Genomic DNA, 25,231 nt, shown 5'->3' on the forward strand with positions numbered 1-25,231 from the left:
TGCTTTGAAAATGCAGTTTAATGGGAGGGTACATTTAAGCCATGTTTATGATTTCCACATTTTCCTGACAACTGAGAAGGGCTGACCTCATGTTTGTGTGTATGTGCCTCCGAGGAGAACATAATGCACTCATGCAATAAACGCTGAAGAGAACATTTTAGCCTTCAACCCGTGCAAGTAAACAAATTCGAATTTGAACAGCCTTTGTAACGCTGTCAGTAGTTACTGATCAGTTAAAGCCAAATTTGCGTTAGATGATATTTTGTTGATCATAATCAAATTCATATTTTTCCTCCTCCCCCTGCAGCAGCCAGCACACTACAAGATGGGCCCATCCATCATCATTGACCCGGATGAGTGTCCCCTGGATGAGCAGAATGAACTTCTTCAGTATGATAGCAGCAAGTGGGAGTTTCCCCGTGACCGCCTGCGACTAGGTGAACACTGCACAACACTGTCCTGAAAAATCTGTTTTATATGAGCAGGGTCAGTATAGCACAAGCAATGATCAGGCACCAGCTTGCAGTCTACGCAGTTAGTCGCTCGCCTAATGTGTATACTACACATTATAGGTTAATTTGCTTTTAATGAGTTTGCCTTGTAATCCAGGCTCCTCTTTAAGCGTGGGACCTGGTCCATGGCAATAACATGCACAGCCGCATGATGGTGTCACCCCTCTCTGTAGCTGGTGTGTAGGGCCATTACTTATCAGCGACCTGCCGCTGTCATCCAGTCTTAACTGAACCATAAATTCCCGGGAGAAATGGCAGAGTGGTCAGAGCCCCAGCAGGTTGTTTTAATTACGCAGACTCGTAGCCTGACTGAGAGGGGGATCTAGTCTGATTTACTGCCCCCAGGGGCAGGGAGGGCACTCTCATGCCGGCCCACTTACCAAACGCCTGCTTCCTCCGCCAGGCAAAACTCTCGGCCACGGAGCCTTCGGGAAAGTGGTGGAGGCTTCCGCATTTGGGATTGACAAGCTCTCAACCTGCAAGACCGTCGCTGTCAAAATGCTGAAAGGTACTGTGTCCACATTGTTAACACCATCATGAGAGTTTCCACAAATTACTCCGATGAACAACATGTTGTTGGAGAATAATAGACAGGTTCTTTTTCACATAACCTCAGTTTGCCCCCATGATTTCTCTGATTCATCCTGGACAGAAGGGTCCACCTTTCCGAGACAGACCAGCATGAAAAACACAACATGGATGGTTATCTGGGTGTGATGAATAACAGCTATCTGTCATTTCAGCAGAGGATGGATTTCTTGCACAGTCATGAGCTCGAGCAGCACATGTGCCTGCAATTAATGTTTGTGAGAGAGTGTTGGTTCAAAGCAAGGCATGCAATGTCTGTTCCTTCCAAAGTACATTTAGAGGTAGAGGCTAAGACCTCGCTAACCCGCTCCCTGATGACCAGATTGAGTGTATGCAGATATGACAGCCTAGTCCTTCACACTGTCCAAGATCTGCAGGTGATGCCGGGTTCAAAAGTGCACAAAATGAGCGATAAGAAATATGTTCAAATTGTCCTTATTTTCCCCTGCATCCGGACTTGATTTTAGGAGGAATTATTTACAGCCCCATTCCAAAAATTCTCAAAATATTCCTAGCGAGGTGTCTGGTAGAGGTAAAAGCACTCGCCTATCACCCGCGGAGACCCGGGTTCAATATTTCCAGGCAGCTGTACTTACACCTTCGTCAAACGTTCCTACAGACACAATGGTCTGTGTGTGTGTGGGTGGGAAGCCCGTGGGGTCTGTGTCCTGGTCGCTGCACTAGCGCCTCCTCTGATTGGTCGGGGTGCCTGTTCGGGGGGGAGGGGAACTGGGGGGAATAGAGTGATCCTCCCACGCGCTACGTCCTGCCGGTGAAATTCCTCGCTGTCAGGTGAAAAGAAGCAGTTGGTGACTGCACATGTATCGGAGAAAGCATGTGCTAGTCTACAATTCTTCTCAGATCGGCTGAGAGGGTGGAGCAACAACCAGGACAGCAGGGGAATTGGCCAAGTACAATTGGGGAGAAAATTAGTGTGGAAGAAAGACTGATGAGTTACTAGAAAGACTAGTGACTCATCATTACTTTCACTTTCATTATGTTCATTGTGGTCAGACTAACTTAGCTTTCTGCACTGTCGGAGAAGCAAACTGTAGAGCTAATGACTTCTCAGTGGTTGGTTGTGTGGGGATGATGTATCTCAGTGTGGATGAGAAATAGATCTATTGGTCACTGTCATAGGAGTGATCATGCCTCAGCATGAATCACAGGCTGTCAGAGAGAGACAGGCTGATCTTGGTCTTAGGTCATACGTAATGGAAAGCAGCAGGCCTCCTCAAAATGACCGCGCTGTGGTTAGAGACTCCCTGCCTGCTTTTGATTTTGCCTTCTAAATAGTAGGATAGTCAAAACAACATCAAGCGCTAAATATTGATTTTCAACATGGGATTAAATGTGAGTAACACTATTTCCCACCCGGTTGTGTTGATATTTATCTTTGAGAATGCCCACCATGAAAAACGGACTATCCGTGTTGTATCATACTTGTTATATGTGTACATAAATAAATGTGTATTTTATGTGTTATATGTGTGGGGGGGGGAGGTTTAGTCGTATGACGTTTTGATAGTTGGAGTACTTAAAATGAAAGTAAACAAGTGAAATCAACACAAATACCCAGGGAACCAAAATGGGGGATTTACTTCACTGCACACAAACCCATGTGGGTTATGCATGGTGCAAAATGTTTCACTCAAGTTAAATATTGATTTAATTGCTTTAAACAGCAGCCACTGCAACGTGCAAAGAGAAGGAAAACAGGCATCTCTCTGATCTCATCATCTTGTGGTGTTCCAAAACCCCCATACAATTGAAAAGAAAACTCAATGTTCTGTTCTGGGGAAGGAAAATGCTCGCCACTATCGAAATATTAACTCCATGTGTGCAGATGTTCAATATATTGAATGTGTAATATGAAGCCTGTGTATGAAAATATCTTGGAATATGGGAACAGACCTGTGTTTCCGATGGTGACTTGATCGTTTTCATGGGATTATCTTTGTATGCAATCTTCACTGAATGTTCTTGTGAGATGTACTTCTTCGGTTAAATGGGAAAGTCTTGCTATCTTACATCTGTACTTTATGCAAGTGAAAATCTGTTTCTTATTATTCGTCTATGCAGCTTGGATTCCAAACTTACATGAACGTAAAGCTGCCAGAGTGATCGTTAAACAAGACTAAAGGGCTTAAATGAAAATCTAATTTGATCTAACCGATGCTGAACGCGTTTTGTGTATTTTTCCATCATCTTTATACGTATGGGGTGTATTTATGTTGTAACAGGAGGAGCTACGACAAATGAGCGGAAAGCTCTGATGTCGGAGCTGAAGATCCTGATCCACATTGGCCATCACCTGAACGTGGTCAACCTGCTCGGAGCTTGCACCAAGCCTGGAGGTAAGCCAAGAGGGAGCTTAACAATTCAGGAAGCTTTGATATTTAATTCACTGATATTGATATTCAGGTATGGTTAATTAATTTCAGTATAATCAAAGGATATCGCTCGTCAATTTTTTAACTCTATACTGGGCATCTCTCTTCACTGATCTAATAAAGCTCTCTCCTCCCCCACATCCCCCCCGTTCTCCCTCCCTTGCTCCCTCCCCACCTCCTCCCTTTCCCTGCTCTCCCCTCCCCCACATCCCCCCCGCTCTCCTTCCCCACCTCCTCCCTTTCCCTGTTCTCTCATCCCCCACATTCCCTCCCGCTTTCACTCTGTCTCTCTCTATGCTTGTTCAATCATGTTGTTATTATTACTACTGTAATAGACCCTTATCACGGGGGCCATTTTGTGTCGAAAAGGCAGGATAAACACAGGTGCAAGCAAAACACTAATGAGGGTTTCCAACTTCCAATCATGGATGTTGGAAACCCTCATTAGTGTTTTGCTTGCACCTGTGTTTATCCTGCCTTTTCGACACAAAATGGCCCCCGTGAGAAGGGTCTATTGTTACTGTTGTGTCAGCTAGACGTAGCTAGACATATTCTCTGTGAAGTCCTCTGAGACATGCTTGTGAATTAGGGCTATACAAATAAACTTGACTTGACTTGACTTGAGAAATCGTTCACAGGTCAATTGATGATGATAGTGGAGTTCTGCAAGTATGGCAACTTGTCCAACTACTTGAGAAGCAAGAGAGCTGATTTCCTTGTCTACAAGGTGAGTCACAGCTCACAAGCGCCATGCTTCTTGCTTTCTCATCAGATTAGTCATGCACTTGTCAGCAGTGTGAGTGGGGACAGAATATTTGGACAGCCATACAGTGAGAATCCCTCGCATGTCAGCAGTAGCATTTAAGGCCGTCTCATTGAACATGATGTCTGTGCGCCCCGGGTCAGAACCAGGACGGCAAGGCGGTGTCGTCGGGCTCGGGCTGCGAGCTGAGCGAGCTCATGAAGCGCCGCCTGGAGAGCGTGGCCAGCACCGGAAGCTCCGCCAGCTCCGGCTTCATCGAAGATAAGAGCTACTGCGACTCGGAGGAAGAGGAGGAAGGTGAGAGCCAAACAAGTCTTCCTTCCCTTCACCCCTCCCCCTCTCACCTCTGCTCCACCCGGGAACGAAGCCCCCCTCCTCCCCGGATTGTTTTCTTGCCTTAGTCTAATGGGACGTTTCCTCCTCCTGTTCGGCAGTACAATCACTGCAGCAGGAGCCACTGTCACCCCACTGAGTCTGGAGAGGTCTCTGTTTATTTCCTGTCCTGAGCTGGGTGTTTGTCCGCTCTTGGGCTCGAGCCCGGGCGCGGCGCGTTGTTCTCCATGTGTTATTTCTGGTTTGATTAGCTGTTTACTCAGGTGGGACCGGTGGAAGGACTCCTTTCGAGTTCCTCCTCTTGGACCCCCGACCGGCGCGCCCGGGCCCATAATCGCACGTCTCACGTCTCACATCTGAAAAATAGGAGTTATCGGAATTTGTTTCATCTCGCGTGTGTAAAGGATGTTTTTAAGACAGAGCGTGTGGGAGGAGGTGTGGGAGGAGGGACATACGTGACAGGACGGATTACTGTGATGGCGTATTGTACATTCAGGGCCTCTCAATTTCCAGTTTCCCCACAGGGATCATGAAGGTTTCATCTAATCTGATTTATCCGACAGGCCTACAGAGATGTTAGGAGCTGCTGCTCATACTGACGGCTCTGGCATTAACAAATGCATTAGGATGTGCAAGGATTATTGTCCTTACTTTAAATCCCATATAAGTCATGCATGAAAAATCTGTCTTACTGAGAAGAGTTCCTGTTTTCTTTTTGTTTCGCAGAGCCCGAGGATTTATACAAGAGAGTTCTGACATTGGAAGATTTAATTTGCTACAGTTTTCAAGTTGCAAAAGGCATGGAGTTCTTGGCTTCACGCAAGGTATGCTGTTCCCTAAGCAAACTACTATGAAAAAAAATCTATTTGTTTATAAAAACCAAACAATAAATTTTGTATGGATTTATTGTGTTTTGATTTATATTTGGATGTTATTTTGAGTTAAACTCAAACTCGTTTTATTCAGTTATGCATTTGGTCGTTGTTTTTGTCCACGTCTACTTTGTAAAGACAACATTTAGCCATATCAGTTGTAGAGCTTATTCATTTTTCAGCTCATTCATAAAGTTTGGGGAAAGCGGATGGGGCTAATTAATGAATGAAGCCATTGTTGTAACAAGCCTGTTATAGACCATTTCTTAGCCTGGATAATGGAACACATCATCTTCTATTGTAATATCTCTGATGACTGTACCATGTGTTGCTCAGCAAGCTGCACACGGAAATACTATTGTGGAGTAAATTACATGCAGAGAACTTGAACTCGAACATATAAATGTCACATCTAATCACCACTAACATTTCCCCCCCTTGCTTTCTTCATTAGTGCATCCATCGTGATTTAGCTGCACGAAACATCCTGCTTTCTGAGAATAATGTTGTGAAGATATGTGATTTTGGACTTGCCAGAGACATCTACAAAGACCCAGACTATGTGCGCAAAGGAGATGTAAGTGTATTTATCAGGAAAGCCATGAAATGTGATATTATTACGTACGTTTTCAGATAACTGTCATGCACTGTCTTGCAGAGAAAAGAAAATAGATATTTTTATACAGCTACTCAAAAGCACTTACACTAAATAGACGAGATGTAAAATAGTCTGCTACCACTGACTTGGCAAAAACAATAGAAGTGCTGAATAAATTCAACAGTTCTTGGAAACGTCAAACAAAATAGTTGAGATCAATGTGTTTATCTGAATACTAGATTAAGGGCCCTGCATAGGAGATTAGATGTGTGTTTAGCTGAATCAGAAGTAGCAGCTACTCATACAGGTCAAGCCAAATGGCTCTCCACAGCAGTGACAGCATAGTGACTGATGGTGTTGGTGAGTGAAAAGCCCACATAGGTGAGATGGGACACACAGGTAAATTTCTTCTCTCAATGCCTGTTCACAGGCTAGACTGCCCCTCAAGTGGATGGCACCTGAGGCCATTTTTGACAAGATCTACACAACTCAGAGCGATGTGTGGTCCTTTGGAGTTCTGATGTGGGAGATCTTCTCTCTGGGTGAGTATCTTGGTTCAGCATTGACCACTGGTTTTATTTTTCAGATGCTCACTAGTGGAGTTAAATATTCACTCATTCAACAAATAGCAGCCCCGTACACAGCGCTGTCAGCCTTTACTTCCGGGTGCAGGTGATGCCAGGAAACATCAGATGAGTAGTTCAACAAGAAGAGAGTCGCCACACACAAGAAGGCTGAATTGCTTCATCATTTTAATTCATCTTCTTTAAAAAGTACAAAAAGTACCCATCAAAACTAAGCTCCGGACCTGGGGCGAGAGCCGCCCACACCCTGTGGAACGCCCTCCCCAGCCAGATCCGTCATGCAAACACTCTGTCCTCCTTCAAAAAAGCCCTCAAAACCCGCCTTTTTACCCTTGCTTTCAACCCATGAAGTTCTTTTCTCTCTTACCTTTTTATTTCTTATTTTTTTCTCTATTAAAGTTGTTTTATCTTGTAGTGTAAAGCGTCTTTGAGCACTAGGAAAAGCGCTATATAAATCTGATGTAGTATTATTATTATTATTACTAAGAAAAGGCGATTGCCTTTTCTTGTACTTTTTAAAGAAGATGACTTAAATGATGAAGCAATTCAGCCTTCTTGTGTGCAGTGACTCTTCTTGCTGAACTACTGATTAAATATTCACTCATTAACTTATTCAGTTGGTTGCCTCTAATTCAATGACCTATTTTAACCATCTATAATGCAGAGGTAGGGAAGAACCTAGCTTATGCAAAGATCAAACATTCAAACTGACCCGTTACTTATGAAAACATGAACATTTCAAATTATAAAGGCAACTGAATAGGTATAATGAACAAAATAAGCGGAAAGGCATAATTATGGTGTATTATTAAAACCTATTAAAATTGCAAGCATATTCTCAAATAACTTTGACCTACAATTTCACTGTACTATATATAGTAGCAGGTTATACTGCACTAGGCATCTGCACGGCCTCGCCCGTAGCTCACTTGCTCTTATGACATCACTGATGACCACTGCGCATCACGGCCTTGCCTGCTCTATGACATCGTAATTTGGGCAATCACCTAATTAAAAAATCCGGCTCTGTCAGGTCACCCGCACAGCCCAGGGGCGGAAGCCATTGTCTCCGTCTGGTTCCTCCAGATTCTACCTACTTATACTCCCATCACTTATATAGCCTCACACTCATGACATCACTGATGACATTATCACTGATGACATCATCACTGATTACATCATCACTGAACTATAGCCTCAGCCTTAGGGCAATCAGCCTTAGGGCAATTAATCTGCCCTAATTAAAACATCCGGCTCAGTCAGGTCAGGTGCCCACGTTTCAGCCCGATCGCACGTAAAACAGCATAGCTGTGGCCGGACACAGAACTTGAAACAGAGAACACATACTAAATTGGATAGATAGATAGGTAGATAGGTAGATAGATAGATAGATAGATAGATAGATAGATAGATAGATAGATAGATAGATAGATAGATAGATAGATAGATAGATAGATAGATAGATAGATAGATAGATAGATAGATAGATGTTATACTGTATGCTATGCAAAATTATTGGACACCCTCCAGCCAATCAGAACTGATTATTCTCGCTGGGCAGGGTATCTTTCTAAATAACCTTAATATGTGTCTAATTACAAGATGTCATTACTTCCTGATGACACTTAAATATTTGACATTCAGTTAAGATGTAGCTGTTTTCATTTTATTCTTCACATTCCCATGTATGCACAAAGAACACCATAAGCAGACCATTTCAGTTAAACTGAGAATTCTCTTATCAAAGATGTTCAGTGAGAACTATCCACTGGGCGCCTGGTGCCCCCCAGCTATGGAGCCTCACCAGATGCACCGGGTAATAACTGTCTTCTGCCGCTGCATAATTGTGCCTTTGGGACAAAGAGGGCTCACATTGTCAGCTAGAGAAAACTATTTTCATGCTGCTCGTGCAAAAACAGTGAAGTTAGACTGTGAATTTTAGCACAGGCAAGGGTCGTTAAAAAGAGAGAATACCTCCCATTTAAGCCATCCGTTTCTTTCCAGCTGGCAGTATAAACTGACTGTAACCAAGCAGCCCGTCAATGTCAATGTGTGCCCCTGCTGTGAAAGCGCTGCGATCTTTAAGGCCGCATTGTGTGTCGGTCCATGACTGTCTACGCACTGAGGCACAGAGCTCACCACACATTTCTATAGCAAGACGCAGCATGAAGTAGTGTATGTTCAAATCACCATAGGAAGCAAGGACAACATTAAGAGTAAATACAGGACAGGATGGATGTAGTGCTACACTGTACTGTTTATCATGCTGCTTTTGAATCTCCGCCATATAGTGTCATCACCCCGCTGCAGCCCACAGAAAAGTGTGTCAAATTGCGTATTCTTTCAAACGTAAAGCACACTGACGTCACTCTGACCCTTTCTTTACTTGTTTCTTTCAGTCTCTCTCTCTCTCTCTCCCTCTCTCTCTCTCTCTCTCTCTCTCTCTCCTCCACGCTCCAACACATCCACACTCTCATCAATACTCGCGGACATTTTCCGTTAAAGAAACACTTCCACATCTGGGTAGTATTAGCTGTGCCCCAGAAAGATAAATCAGGAAACAAGGAAACAAAATGACGAAGAAAAATGGCAAAGAGTGAGCTTTGCAACCTGATCATGTTCGGGGGTCAGAAGTTAACCCCGTTTCCAAATAGCTTTGTGAAAACACAAGTCTGGCATTTCTGTCTTGTGGGTTGAAGCATCCAAAGCATTTTAGTACAGAGTTTTGAACCATGTCTACATGGTGTTCGTCATACTTGATGTGAATGACACTAGTCGTGTTTCCATTACCCTCAGAAATGCGCAAAATCTAAATATCGCAATAGAAATTGGGTAATGGAAACACGTGAATTTCGAAAAACCTCCCAAATATCGCAAAAGGTTTTTGCGCTCTCATGAGGTGGTTTTTCAGACGTGTCGATATAGCAGTTTATCGCAAAAGTGTAATGGAAACACAGCTAGAGTCATCAGCACATTTTGTTTCCAGATGGGAGAAGGCCATCATGAAACGCAGAGGTAATATCTGTGAAACTCTCCGGAGCTTTAGATGGTTTAGCTTTAGATTTTTAACAGTGTGTCAGGAGTTTCACAAACACATGAAAATATTATTTCATGACTCAGGAAATTTGATGGATTACATAGCATGGGCGATATTTTCCAAAACCAACTAAATGCGATATTAGATACAAGTTGGCTCAGTGCACACTGGGAGTCAAACATGACTTGTCTCATGCTTAGAAATCAAATCTATGACCCACATTGCAGTTCAAGAGTAAATACGATTAGTGGTGGGTTCCTTTTGGTTTGTGTGTGTAACACATTTAACAAATTCATGACTCAACAATCCACATTTACCAACTTCTCTGCATCATGCAAGTCTAGACAGCGTGCAGGATTATATTTATTTTTCATTATGCTTTTATGTAACGGGTGTGTACCATAATTCTATGGAAGATTTCAAAACAAAAATCCCTCATACTAGGGAAATGTTCACTTTAATGTGCATACAGAATGAATCAGTAGGTTTTGCCATCGGCTGTTGATGGTGCATTGGAAAGCATGTATGTGTAGTATGTACAGTATACAGTATAGTTGTATGTAAGAAGACAGCTTGCAAACAAGCCTGTAAGATGTTTTTAATGACAATACTGGAGCTTCTATGAGCTGTAATGTTCCCAGCAGAACATGTGGGGCTCTTCTCTCTATCCTGTCACAACTGGGCGGCATGCTGGAGTAACAAACTCAAGTGCTTGTGTGATTTATGTTGTTTACACAGTGACATCTCCTCTGTAGGGAGAACTTGTGACAAACTACAATTTCCTCGGCGGGAACCCTCTTTGTAAACTGACGATGTTTTCCCACACATAGTGGCCAACGTTTCTCAGTCGCAACTTATCAATCATTCAGAATTTAACCTAAACTTATCAATCATTCAGAATTTAACCCAAATTCACTGTAGTGCAACACCCCCCCCCCCACAAACACACACACACACACACACACACACACACACACACACACACACACACACACACACACACACACACACTTGGGTGGTTTATCTATCTCTGAATGCTTTCTAGCCTATATCCTCACTTGAGCCCACTTAACAAAATACCCTCCATTAGTAAGAATTGGGTTGCCTAGTCAACTTAGCCCAGTTCTATCAGTTGCCTCATATTGTATTATTGCATCTTGGCAGCATTGAATCTTGATTGCTTGAAAAACTACATTGGCAAGAGCCACCAGCTTCATGCATCACACATCCGAAATGAATCCAAAACAAAAATGTACTTGCTGGGCTTTTAATTTACCTGGGCAAACTGCCAAAAATATTACAATTGTATGGGAATTTGGGAAACAACAAATAATTAGTTGTAGGCAAGGTCAGAGAGTACCAGAGTAGCAGAGAGTACCACTCATCAGCTTAATTTTCTCAAAAGTACTTGAATGATTTTACAATGTAAATGTAATGTAACTTCAAATAATCATGTGACCTCAGTCTGCATCATGGCATAATATTGCCCTTTCCTTAGCCTTAATACTATATCATCATACTCAAAGCTGAATACTGTGTCCAGTGGCTTTGTATGAATGAATTGTGTGTGTCCAGTGGCTTTGTATGAATGAAATGTGTGTGTCCAGTGGCTTTGTATGAATGAAATGTGTGATAAGCGCCTGCCTCTCTCTCCTCTCCCAGGTGCCTCGCCGTATCCTGGCCTCCAGATTGATGAGGAATTTTGCTGCAGGCTGAAAGAGGGGACCAGGATGAGAGCCCCGGAATACTCTTCCTCTGAAATGTGAGGATTCTGATCACCTTGACTTATTTTGTATTTTGAGAAAAGTGATAATATGCCATTGGGGCTTATATAGAACGCTGCCCCCAATCACACACAGGTGAAGTGGTTCACCAACAGGTGAGGTGATTATAATGTTTTAAAGAGCTATTCAACCTCAGCAGCCGCTAATCAGGATATATCTCAAACATATGGAATATGTTGGAGAGAGTCTCCACTCAGATAACCTGGCTTACAACGTAACCAACCGATTTTTGTCTCAGCTAGAGAAGCGCTGCGTATTCTTCTGCCAGCTCCATAGCCCATACTGTACCTTCTCCTGAGAGTAATTAACACTGACGCTTACGCGAGCGGTCCAAGAACAGCAACTAGTAAAAGCTTCCCATATCGATATACAGCTGAGACGAGGCATTGTATCTATTTCCTGTGTTATCGTTCTCTCAAAAGGCCAGGAGCGCCTGATAACAAGCCTGGGTAATTATACCCATGAATGTTGCAGGAGGAAACATTAGCTTCTGATCAGCTCTGCGGTGGCGGGCTTGAAGCTCAGGTCCATTTTCTGACTGACACAGACGCCGCCGTAACTGAGACTCACATTAAAGGCAAAGTCTGGGTGGGACAGAGTGCAAGTAGCCGGAGCGAGGAGAGACAGAGGATAGCCATCCCCCCCCCTTTGAGTAAGAGTTAGTGGATGCTGTTGAAAATAAATATCAGTGGGGGACTAGAAGGTCTTCTCCTTTGGTATCAGCGCTGTCAGTCAATGATGAAGCCAGACAGAAGGAGCTGTGGTTGGCAGCCGCTCAGGCCCGCCATGAATACTGTAGTGTCAGTTCTCAGCCTCCATCCGCTTTGCTCAGCTAGAGACTGAGAACTTTCTCCCAGCTTTCGTTGTTAAAACTGAGTGGAAACAATTTGAGAGTTTAAAAAGAAGCTGCATTGCACAACCAATCCAAAGTGTTTAGAGCGGCCCTTCATGCAGAAGGGGCGGTGACATGCAGAAGTCGCTTGTAAACGGATAAAATGGAATCAAATAATGTAACCTTTCTCAAGACATGCATTTTCAATGTTTTATAAAGTTGTCTCTGCGTTCCGGTAATTTGACAAAGGGGCGTAGGTTTGTTAGCGGCCGTTCTCGCTGCCATTCAAACTATTTTTGACAAGAGGTTCCCAGATGATTGGTAGGTGGAGATCTCCAATTGTCTGGAAGCCGAGACTATGAATACTGTGAATGTCCTGTCAGGTGCCTGTGTTTTGAAGATTTTAAAAGCCTACGACCAATCCATACCTAGCGATCACATCCTGAGCAGTACTGAGTACCTGAGTAGCTGTGTGTGTGTGTGTGTGTGTGTGTGTGTGTGTGTGTGTGTGTGTGTGTGTGTGTGTGTGTGTCTGCTGTCTGGTTTTCATTTAAAATGGCACATGTAGTCAAAATCCACGTCTTATTTGTTTTGAAAGGATAAATGCTGTACTTATGCTTGATAATGATGTAGTATCAAAAGGTCCAGAGTTTTAAATCATCTTGTGCCAGCTGGAGCCAACCTAATGGATTTAGCTACTTTGCAAAGGAGATTGGAGGCAGATTGGAGATGACCAGCAAAATCCAATCCAGACTCTAATTTTCAGAAGTCAAAATAGAAGATCTGTAGATCCAGACCCGCTGTTGCCAAGAATCTCTCTGACTCCTCTTACATTCTGTCTCGGTTCAAAGCGCCCCACTGATAGAGCAAAAATTTTAATACCAGATTCTATATTTTTGGCGTGCTTATGATGCACATGATGCACATGATTATGGCTTATGACTGTGAGGCGCGTCTTTGAGTTAAAGCCAAGATAAGACCTGTTGATAATATTTGAAATGGGATGCAGAGTGGTGTCATGCACTATAGTCAATGGGAGAATTCTCCTCTCCAGAGGACTGGCATCGATCACATGACGTCTGTAAGCTCAGGATCATCCTGTTGTGACACCTTGACCCTGACCTTGATCCCAAACCCCTAATATATGGATGATGAAAAGGACAGGAGATTGCAGGGAATCTTGAGCAATAAATTTGTGGCATTACCGCACTGATTCATCAGTCATGTGACCTGTTGCCGGTTTGCAACATCCCCAGAGGCTTAACAGCCATCTGGCCTGAAGAGTTCCAGAGGAATTTGGAGGATCCTAAACAGGAGTACAAATAAAATCAGATGCCTCACTTCCCAACAGAGCACACTTGCCCAACCGGACACAAAGTACTGCAGCACTAAAGAATCTTACACCCACAATGGTCCCATACAGCGTGCTGTCTGAAGGCTTGAAACATGGGGGAGGGCGATTTATTTCTCATTATAGAGCAGACAGGAAGTGCAGTTTAAATTGTGCAATCATACAATGTGTCTACATCCCCCCTCGATGATATGTGTGGTGGCTGTGATCATGCTCTCGACATCCTGTCACTGTTCAGAGAGCTGCCACCTGGCCCAAGTTTAGACTCATTAAGATGGGAATCACAGCCGCTCGGCGTCCACCAGCCGGACCAGACGAGAAGAGGAGAGAAGAGGAGAGACGAGAAGAGCCTCCTCAGCTGAGGTCTAGGTGCCCTGAACCCAAACACAGATGGAGAGACGTGGAAGTCCATACAGCAGCGACAGACCATCTGCTCTTCACGGCGAATTTCTCAAAACCTGAGATTGACTAAATCTGGTGCCAATAAGGGAAACACAATGGGGTTAATGGGCACCTGGCTTTATTTACATAAAACGTAGGATTTATGGGGGAGAAGGTGGGCCTGCGTGTGGTGGCAGAAACAGGATTGGGATCCATCACTGACGGGGGCGCGATCATTAACATGCTGAGAAGTTGATTTAAACAGCAGCCACAGTCCGTTTCTAAATTCCTCCACGGAATGAGACAGGCCATTGCGATGGAAACTCACATAAATGCTCTGAGTCTTCCCACATGGGCAGAGATGCTGACAGCCTGTCAGACTCCCCGAAGGGGGTTTGCATGCACTTCTAGTCTTCACACCGAGAACAGGAGGGAATCAGATACAGCCCCAGAGGCTCGGGATCAGTGGAAAATAGAGAACAGGATGTATAGGAGTACTCTGGATGGCAGTCGATTTAGAGGAGGACCACATACACCGTCGGTCACCTGGGTGCCAGTCTCCACATGTAGAGGTCTGCTTATTGAAACAGCCCACTGACCCAAGAAGTTACTGCGAGACGATGTACTCCGAACTCTAAGGATAGTTTTCCCTCTCAGTGGCAAGGTGCTGAATGAGTTTCCATCAGATCAGTTTCATTTTACTTTGTTGGCATATATAGCGCCTCATATATGGTTGTCCGGCACATTATCTGTGAACCGAGCTGTGTTGCGAAAAGTGGAAAAACCTGGAAATAATACTACATAAATGGGTGCTCATAGATTCTCATCGAAACCTCATAGTGATTCTCAACCCTTTTCCTATCATGGACCCCACATTTAGTCCACATTAGAGCCACACACCTCCATTTAATGAGATGTCATCCAAATCTGAGAATGTCTTTATTGATAGATGCGATTTTGTCCAGAATTCTATGACTGTCTGTATTGTAGGTAGACAGACAGCAGTGGATCTATGACCAAAACAGTCATTCTTCTACATTCTCTTTGTGTTGACTTATTTGTCAATTAAATGATGCTGAAGTTGAACAATTTATCAATTTGGTGGGGACCCCCTCAAGGACCCCTGGTGGTCACCAGACACTATGTTGAGAACCACTGGTTTAGATCATCGTAAACCAAATACATATATTTTGTTTTGTTTCCTTCTCAAAATGTTGTGCCATGTCAGCTTCTACATATTTACGTCAACGCACAGTAAAAAAAAATAATAATAATTGTGTAATGCTAATATCAGCATTAAGAGTACCCATCAATTATGCAGATGGCCGTGACCTGTGTGTGTCTATGGGGCGATGTCAGTTCAGCGTTGTGTTCTCTGCTCTTAGATATCAGACCATGTTGGACTGCTGGCAGGGGGAGCCACTGGAGCGGCCCACCTTCACTGAGCTGGTGGAGAGGCTGGGAGACTTGCTTCAGGCCAGCGTGCAACAGGTAGGACAGAAAGGTCTCTACTGGGCAGTAAAGAGAGTGAGTACTGTATATGCACTGTGTGTTACATAATCCAGCTGAGATCCTCTCCATGTGGTTATTGTCAAGTGGAAAATGATGTGATTGAATCAGTGTGGTGTTTAGCCTGGGCTTATTTCCACAAAAGCAAGAATGAGGGTTTAATATCAAAAGCAGTTGAGCTGTGGCACGAACTAAACCTTTAGATCCAAGGCTGGTAACATAACCAGATTTAACGGAAATATATTCTTCACAAGACACAACTATGGGTGTCGATTTGGCAAAAAAAATAAAAATAAGCCCCACATGCTTTTTTGGGGGGCCTTTTGTTTTCACATATATTGTACATAGTGAAGAGATAAAGGAAAGATGTGCTTTGGGGAGAGGGAAGGTTATATAAAGTGACAAAGGCCGGATTCGAACCCAGGACGTCCCGGTTAGATGGTATTGGACCACAGACTACTGACCAGAACGCCTCCAAAACCCTTTTATCAATATGAGTCACTGGTTCCGGCTGGTGACTCACACACATTGCGAACATTCAGGAAGCAGCATCTCTGAGTTGAGTCCTGCAGCCCGAATCAGAGTGGGCCCTGGGGGGAGCTTGTGCTTCGTGACCGGGAGGGGAAGTTACACAACCACTTGGCTCCCTTTGAAATCAGCCTCGTAAGAGGAACCACACTCAAAATTATTTGTGTGACGCAATATCACATTTTCTGCTAGAAAAACTGTAATTTTACAAATTGTTGTGCAAGTTTGTAGATTTTGTAAGGGTGTGAGAAAGTCCTGAGGTTCGTCAGCCATCGATTCTAATTAGTTCAACAAATATGCACTGCAGGAAAGATATTTCATTGTATTCTCCAGTTTACTAGTGGAATATCCGTGCAGTGTATCAGGCTGCGCAGCCATTGCGCAGGTATTATGCAGCATTTCAAGTTCGGCCATTAATCTGAGCAGCCATCGCAAATTCGACCATTAGGCCATTAATCGGCCCTAATTACCTAATTGGCTCCATTAGGTCACCTGCAGGGGTGCTCTTTACACTTCCCGAAAGATTCAGTGCGATCGCACGTAAAATGGCATAGCTGTGGCCTGACACAATTTCTGCTCACTCACTCACTCACTCACTCACTCACAGAGACTTTGCATTCTTATTATAGGATTATTATAGGATTATGCTAGTGAACTGAAATGAAATATGATCTTTTGTCTCCTGGCATGGTCTAATCCTCCATTCACATAAATATGAACAAGGTTTTTGAAGTGCTCATCATTACCTCCCTGAAGCACCAAAATAAAAGATGACCATATATCAATGAGGCAATGCGATTAAGGGGGAAAACATCGAAATACACCGGGGAGCTTTCCCCATATTTCAAATGAAGAGTCGGTTTGCTGTAAAAAAAAAAAAAAAAAAGTATGGAAGTTGAAAGAAGGGAGCTTAGCATCAACTATCTGTGATGATAGAAAATTGGCCATAACCCCAACAAGAACAGAGCATTTTCAGTCATGACGAGGTAAAGGATGCCTGTAGTCAGTCACGCTCCCCCTTCCAGCTCCTAAAGAGAAAAGGCTCTGGTCCAGATAGTACATTACTGCAGACAGACAGACAGACAGACGGACCGACAGGCACGCGGACAAAAGAATGACATTGTGCAGTGAAGTAATTGGAGATAAAGGCACTGCCAGACATGGCATCACATAAAAACTACAGCATGTAGCGTTACAAATGAGTCTGTGAAAGCTATCTCCATGGGAAACGATCCAGAGTGAGTAGAAAGAGCAGGGGAAGATTTTAACTCTACATTAATATAGCTCTGTGACAGTGCAGGGCGGCTGCTCTCAGGCTGTGTCAGCAGTGTTTTCTCCCTCAACTCTTTGCCCCGGCCGAGCCTGTGTTGGATTTATTAGGCATGAGTGTAGTTTCTTTGGCGGCTTGCCGCGGCCTGTGGGTGCTGAATGTTTGTGTAGTATACACACAGCCATGAGTCTCCCTAAGCAAGCTCAACTTATAATATCATAAAATTCGTAAAAAAAAAAGAAACACTCAACCAACGACGGCGCGCCGCTGGAACAAAAGAATAGGGGGACGAGCCCCCAAATAATGTGTTAACACTATCAAACAAAGAAATGAGCCGGGGTCATAACAATCAAGTCTGTACTCACGCTTTGTGTTTTCCGCTCGATGCAGGAGGGGAAGCATTACATACCCATCAACACAGTGCTGCTGGCTACGCTGGGAGACCCGTCCAGCACCGTGCTGTCAGAGGACACGCCCACGCGGCCCGTCTCCCACCGCGACTCAGGGAGCACCTGGTGAGAACCACACGCTGCTGCACTGAGTTTCATTTGCACCATACAAAAACAAACACGTGGAAAAGATACCTGCAACTCATACATAGTTGTACATGCTTTGCTATTTTATCTATTCCATCCACTATTCATTTCATTTTTTTCATTTATTTATTTGTGTAGGGACAGATACACGTACATATAACATTTACCAAAACATCTCATGTACTACAGCATTTACAGCCCAAGGTGAATTTGCAATGCCCGTCCCTCGATGTTATTAAAAGCACCTGTTAAAAGCAAAGTACAGTAAGATACAGTAAAAGAAATACAATAAACAAACATAACAATGATGTCATAGACTCTTAAAATTGGTTCATCGAACCGTTAAAAGCAGTTAAAAGCAAAGTACAGTAAGATACAGCTAAAATAAATGATGTCATAGACTCATAAAATTGGTTAATCAAACAGTCGGTCCATCATAAAGCAACATAACAGTCATACATGGGGTGCTTTAGAATGGTTTTGAAATGCTCCCAGCTACGTTCCTGTTTAATGTGGGTGGGGAGTGAGTTCCACAATTTCACCCCCCCAGGCTGTTTGTCCTAGGGCGTTTCTTCTGAGGGGCACTTTGCAGTTCCCTGCGACAGCCCCTCTGGTGGCTGTGCCCGAATCCCCCAGAGGGTTTAGCATATCGCAGAGGACCCACAGTGCCTGATCATAAATGCATTTATAGATGAGTTTGAGTTGAGTTTTATTTTTGTCATTGTCATAAATCTGTTGCGCTAGCCTATGAACTCGATACGAGATTAAAAGAAAAACTATCACATTAGCTTGAAGACATGTACATCTTTCGTCAAACCATTTAAGATCATGTCTAAGTTTTCCCACTTTACACTGAACAATATCCAAAACAATTCCCATAGCATGTAGTTCGTGTGGCGCCCAGACCAAACCCAACTAGGAGACCATGTGGGTCTGACTAGAGGACAATGAGAGGCCTGATTGGCCAGCGATAAGAAATAGACACATGGCAGCTCGGTGGCCAGAGAGCTCATAGCATTGTGGCCCCCGCAAGGAATTTCCCCCGAAAACCACTGAGCCTGCTTCAAGATTTATGTCCAGATTGTCCACTTAAAATAATATTTGTGGACCTCTTGGATTTTCACAGGTCCTACAAGAGTGTTTATTGAGAAGGTGCTGAAAAGCGGTAATGACAGTTATCCCTTAAGCGGTCTTTTTAGGCTTTCGGTGTTGAAAAGCAAAGTAAACAAGGTGTGTTTTCAAAGAACAATGTCATCGATGCTGTGCATTGTGGATCTAAATGATTAGGTTCCCGTGGTTCTGTTTTTGAACTTAGCCTCTTGGCACCAGTGGAATCGTAGGACTTTCTTTAGAGATCCTTTTGGCTGTTTTGGAGTAATATACCCCGGAAATATTTTCCTGCCAGGAACATCAAGATCCGTCCCGCTAGTGTGAAAACCTTTGACGAGGTTACCATGGAGAACGGGACAAATGAGAACCATGGGGTGAGTTATTCATCCTGATTCTTCGGTCACACTCAGAACATTAAACTAAAGGAGAAACAGACACTCAATCTACAACCTGACTTTCCTAAACAGACCAATTACTTTGGTGACAGACATTTTGACAGTTAAAAGGAAACTCCACCCACACTCCACACACCAGTAATCATGTTAGTCATAGTTGTTTTGTTCACAAATACACAAATATTGATTGAACATGATTCCGTGAATATTGATTCCGTTGTATTTTATAGTGTGCTATATAAATTAAATTCATTATTATTATACCCCCCCCCCTCTCTCTCTCTCTCTCTCACTCTCTCACTCACTCTCTCTCTCTCTCTCTCTCCCCCTCTGAACAGGGTGGTCAGTCAGACAGTGGGATGGGCCTTTCCTCTGACGACATGAAGACTCTGAAGCGCTTGGAGTCGTTGGCAGGACGACCCCTCAGCATCATGGCTCTGGCGTACGTACATTACACATCATGACATTCCTCCATAATCCCTGCAAGTGATGCATCAGCACACACACAGACACACACACACACACACACACACACACACACACACACACACACACACACACACATTTGAAATATTTATTTATGTCCACATAAATACAAGTATGCAAAGGACATAAACATTAATAGTGCAGTCAAATGCTGGGACTCAGTCAGTTACATGAGTGCCCAGACGGCAAACACAATAATGCATACACATAAGAAACACACAGCATGATAACATGGCAGGTTGATATATACAGTTATACTGTAATGCAAGATAGCGGTCAATATCCACTTCATGGGTATAAAAAGCAGCGCCTCCTCCATATTGTGCGGCTGCCGATAATAGTAGATATTTAACAATATCTCGCTAACTGCTAACACAGGACGAGACTGCAAAATGCCTGCCTGGAAACCCACCTACTGTGCTGGAATGTAGATGTTATAGCTGTCATACACTCACGCGCTCAAGCACACGCACAAAGTCCCTTTCACCTAAAACAACAACAACAAGAACAACATCAATGGCTAGTTTTCCCATTTGTCAGAAGAAACCATGCGAGAGACACAGTGGCACAAAGGGGAAGTGGGAGGGAGAAAGCCCCAAGGTGACAAGCCAAAGGGACGGAGCACAAAAGCAGAGTGGAAGCGTCACTGGAGGTTTTAAGAGCACACACTAATAAACACTCCTTTGTTTTGGACCAAAAAGGGGGTTTGTCCTGATTGAGAGGTTTGAGCTTATGAGTCGTGGCTGTGCCTAATCTATTACACTGTTGTCTGCCATAATCCAATGCTAGATCATGATTAGACAAGAACAGAGGGTGTGATGATAGGTCTTTGGCTCTAAAACAGTGTACATCTTAATAAGCCTGAAAGTTGGCATTGAAGAAAAAGGACAATACTGCCTTCTCTTGAAGCAAGCGTAAGTAAGTCCAAGGGTTATTTGAGCCCTGTAAAGGCCTCTAAGTCAAAGTCCCTTTTCTTAGGAAGCTCTCTGTAGGTGACTTAGGGCTTACATATTACGTTTACTGCAGCCAGTGGCAGGGTTAATTTGCAGGGGTCATACCCCCGGACTCAGTAATTACACTTTAAACCTCATGGCCCTATGCTGCTGTGTCCTGCACATAAGTGACTCTGACACTTATGTAAAGTATTAAGTTTCCACTTAAAAATAATAGCAAGAGAATAAACAGTCCCAGAGCAAATCTCCGTCTGTGCCCCAAACCGAGAAAGAGCAATCCTCTTGTTACAATGAATTGAACGAAAACAGAATGTGAATAACTGCTGGGGGTGTAACTTAGAAGACTGGCTAGAATGGTTACGATCGTTCTTTGGAGGACCCCAGTTGATAAGGTCACCCACCAAACCCAGTTCCCCATGTGCTTCATCCCAATCTCTCTACACTGGCCATTACCAATCTGTGGGCCAGGGCCTACTGGTGGGTCGTGAAGGTATTGCAAGTGGGCCGCCAAATCATTTGCAAAATATTACAATCTTTGTTTTTGTTTTTTTATTAATATTATTATTATGTGTGAGAGTGCATTTCCCCATTACTGAATCACATGTTTATTTAATTTGTAATCAATGATTTGTTAATTAGCCTATTGCAGACAGCCCCCCTCACTTTTAGTTGCAGATTTCTGCATGGTGCTGATGGACAGCTTCTTTTATCGTTGAAATTTTTAAAAAAGTGCTTACGGTCAGACGTGGGCCCCGCAAATATTTTCGAGATTTTCAAGTGGCCGTTGACCGCTGCGTTACACAATACAAATCTTTGGGCAGAGAAGAGTCCCGTGCTATCATCAGGGCCTCTGCCATGGGAAAAAGGATCAGCCCAGGCATGCAGAGAATGATCTATATATTGAGGGGAGGGCACCCTCGCTGGGCAACCGTTCAATCACTGCCACCTTTGAACTTACGAGGCTTTACAAGGGCCTCCCCAGTTAGCTTGAATGCTACCCTCTTTTTGTGTTGCACCTGGTGCTTCCACAGCTTGCACCGCTGTAGTCAGGACTTCTCTTTGCCAGCAACACACAAGGCAACTTTTTGGTCAGTGCTGAATGAACAATATTGCCCAGGGAGTTGCCTCAGCATTGTTGCTGTTGATCATATAGACTTGCTGTTTGGAAAACATTTGAATCGATGTTTTTGCCCTGGGTCTTATTTCCTTTCCTGTTGCTGAGAATGTTGTTTCCCTCATCAACAGCAACAAAAAGAGCTAGTATTTTCTTGGTGTTGACAAGGCATCACTATACTATTGTTAACGATTTTTGATGCCTAGTTTACCAGGTAGTTTATTCATCAAGATCGGCATTCCACCACAGCTCCGTCATTGACCCCCACTGGGCACTGACCCTTTGGCCTTGGGAGAGGAGCTGTGGAAACCCCTAGCAACCCTCCAAAGACAATAGGCGGCAATTACTCATATTCTGAGCAACAAGTGAAGCAGAAACGCTCGGGATGATTGATTGCATCATATATGAATAGGGGGTAACACTTTCTAATAACACACACTGCATTAGTTACTTATAAGTAAATACTTTTAAATAATTCGTCATTTATAAAGCAGTTACATTACTAAGCATGAGTAAGTAATTCATTTATACATTTATAACACTGTTATAAATGTTTTATTCCTGATTAATACGCTAATTTATCATGTATTTAACAATTGCATTTAATCTCACTTAGAAATGCTTTGTAAGGCATAGATAGTCCTTACTTTAGATGAGGTCACACAAAGCACTTAACTAACAACTACTAACTACCTTAATTAGTAGGTGGTGGGCAGGGGTGGCCCTGGCTGGCCACCCCAGGTCATTGTGCATTGGAGGACACAAATATTCTGTGTCCTGCCTTAGCTATGATCTAGAGCTTTTCTTGGTTAGGATGTGAACTGAACATTCATTCACAGTTTAGAATCGTGATTTTTCATTGATTGATTTACATGTTTTATGAAGCATGCATGTTGCCTCTGTGATTTCAGGATGAAGGCAGTGAGCAGGAGCAAGGAGTCTGTGCTGACCGAAGGAGAGAAGGAGAAGTACCCGGCGACTGTCCCGTCTCTGGACTTCAGCCTGGACGACTCGGCCCTGGACGCCGGTCTGGAGTGTCACAGCCCGCCGCCCGACTACAACTATGTGGTGCGCTACTCCACCCCGCCTGTGTAGCCCCCCAACCTCCTCCCCCCACCACCACCACCACACCACCCGACTACAACGATGTGGTGCGCTACTCCACCCCGCCTGTGTAGCCCCCCAACCTCCTCCCCCCACCACCACCACCACCACACCACCCGACTACAACGATGTGGTGCACTACTCCACCCCGCCTGTGTAGCCCCCCAACCTCCTCCCCCCACCACCACCACCACCACACCACCCGACTACAACTATGTGGTGCACTACTCCACCCCGCCTGTGTAGCCCCCCCAACCTCCTCCCCACCACCACCACACCGCCCGACTACACCTATGTGGTGCGCTACTCCACCCCGCCTGTGTAGCTCCCCACCACCACGCCGCCCAACTACAACTATGTGGTGGTGCCCTACTCCACCCCGCCCGTGTAGCCCCGCACCCCCCACCCTACCATGCCGCCCGACTACAACTATGTGGTGCACTACTCCACCCTGCCTGTGTAGCCCCCCTACCACCACCACCACCTCAGGCCCCGGAGAATCTGACTGATAGCCTCAAGGCCTCCGCTTTGTTCTCCACTCTTTTGACTCTATCTCTGAACTTCACAGTAAACCATAAAAAGCCCTGCCTTCCTCCTCTTTAACATAGCTTTGTACTTTGCCAAGGTTTGAGAGACAACCGTGTGAGATGCTCTGTTCAATGGTGGCTTTGTGTTGAAAGGATGCGGAAGATGCCCCTCTCTGCATCTGCTCCTCTCTTAACTTGCATCTGCCAACTTCCCATAAGTCTCCTGTGCAGAAAAACGGCCGTCCGTTTGCCGGTTTTCAGACTCGGACCCCCACATTGATGCTGCTTGCCCTTTCCACATCCACTGTGATATCTCAAACAGCTGAAGACAGGCTCAGGTATTTATTTGATCTACTGTGAAACCAAATGAAGCACAATGTTTCCAACTACAGCACAGATTTGACACCGAATACAAGACTTATAAAGGACGTAGAGTGGGAAGTGGGAAGTGGGAGCATAAATGAAGTATGTGTCACCATGAGGACCATCCAGGGAAGACAGGAGACAAGATAAGTGAGGCTTTTCTTTGTTTATATTGAGACTATTTTATATCTGTATTATTATTTTAAAAAGTTGAAAACTGGAAAGTAATTTGTTATTTTATCCTTTTTTAATTATTCGTATTAATTACCTAGTATATATAAGGCTAAAGAGATGTTGTTTTTATAATGTGGATACAATGCCATCCGCATGAATGTCAGCTAACATTCCGTTTTTTAAAGCACCAGGCAGGAAGATAATAATATGATGGTGGCTATTAATTAAGGATGTGCATTGGAAAACGGTTTCTTATTTGAGAAGTTATTCCTCCTGTATTCCCCATGAACATGAAATATTAGCTACACTAACTCAGGTTGATCTAGAGTGACAGAGGAGAGAGATATCTGTTATCTGTTATCTAGCGTTGGATTGGTCTTTTCTAAACCCCCCAGGTTAGAGTTGGTCTAGATTAGGAATCCCAAGTTAATGGAGGGAATGGGGCGGAGCTTTGGTTTCAAAACTACATCTTGACAGCGAATTGCATTTTAAATGAGCGAGTTATATTTAGACTCCTCCTCCTGCCCTGATCTCCTCCTGTTATTGAAGAAACCCAAATGCTGCCAGAGAGCCGCATGGCTTTGTTTATTTTCTTGTGTACAAAGTTAATTTGAAACATGAAGATTAGAATACAAGGAATACATACATAGGAACTGTAAGCACTAGTCAAATAAAAACGTTGTGTATTTATTTAGATTGTAAACATTGTCACTTAATAATCCGGTTCTGCTGATTCATACTGAGATGTTAACCAAAGGATTTACCAGATATCAACATGTAATATTCCAGCATTTCATTCCAGATTGATGCTGTTTACTCTGCTGTATACACTATAATGACAGTCAAGATGATGAATTGTGCATATGGAAATACTCCGTCCTTTGTCTTGTGCTGATTGTTACTAGAGCTTGCAGGGCAGGCGACAGAAACTCTACACATGTGTATGAAGTTAGCACCAGGCTGGTCACTATATACTGGTCACTGTAAGTTATATTGTCTGTGTTAACATATGTACAATCTGTCATTATTTTTTAAAAGGTGAGTATTTTGATTTGCAAAACAGAATCTATTGGATGTTACTGTGGAGCAAACTTCCAGTCCAGCTTGTGTTGTCAGACACATACAGTACCCTGT

At 43.8% G+C, this 25,231-nt stretch overlaps 1 protein-coding gene across 1 annotated transcript in view; it reads left to right on the forward strand.

Moving 5' to 3' along the window:
* The window catches only part of kdrl (kinase insert domain receptor like), a gene marked incomplete at both ends in the record, with an annotated part of 47,077 nt that extends 24,053 nt beyond the window's left edge, over positions 1-23,024 (forward strand). The window contains 14 exons of the mRNA XM_083651851.1: positions 311-437; positions 916-1,020; positions 3,344-3,457; positions 4,132-4,220; positions 4,400-4,553; positions 5,316-5,413; positions 5,916-6,038; positions 6,490-6,601; positions 11,343-11,442; positions 15,414-15,519; positions 17,726-17,850; positions 19,277-19,355; positions 19,715-19,818; positions 22,841-23,024. Of these exons, the coding sequence (XP_083507977.1) occupies positions 311-437; positions 916-1,020; positions 3,344-3,457; positions 4,132-4,220; positions 4,400-4,553; positions 5,316-5,413; positions 5,916-6,038; positions 6,490-6,601; positions 11,343-11,442; positions 15,414-15,519; positions 17,726-17,850; positions 19,277-19,355; positions 19,715-19,818; positions 22,841-23,024 (1,620 nt within the window). The remainder of the gene's footprint in view (positions 1-310; positions 438-915; positions 1,021-3,343; positions 3,458-4,131; positions 4,221-4,399; positions 4,554-5,315; positions 5,414-5,915; positions 6,039-6,489; positions 6,602-11,342; positions 11,443-15,413; positions 15,520-17,725; positions 17,851-19,276; positions 19,356-19,714; positions 19,819-22,840) is intronic.
* Between the last annotated feature and the right edge of the window lie 2,207 nt (positions 23,025-25,231).

Source organism: Poromitra crassiceps (genome assembly GCF_964638095.1).
Source record: "Poromitra crassiceps genome assembly, chromosome: 15".
NCBI lineage: Eukaryota > Metazoa > Chordata > Actinopteri > Beryciformes > Melamphaidae > Poromitra > Poromitra crassiceps.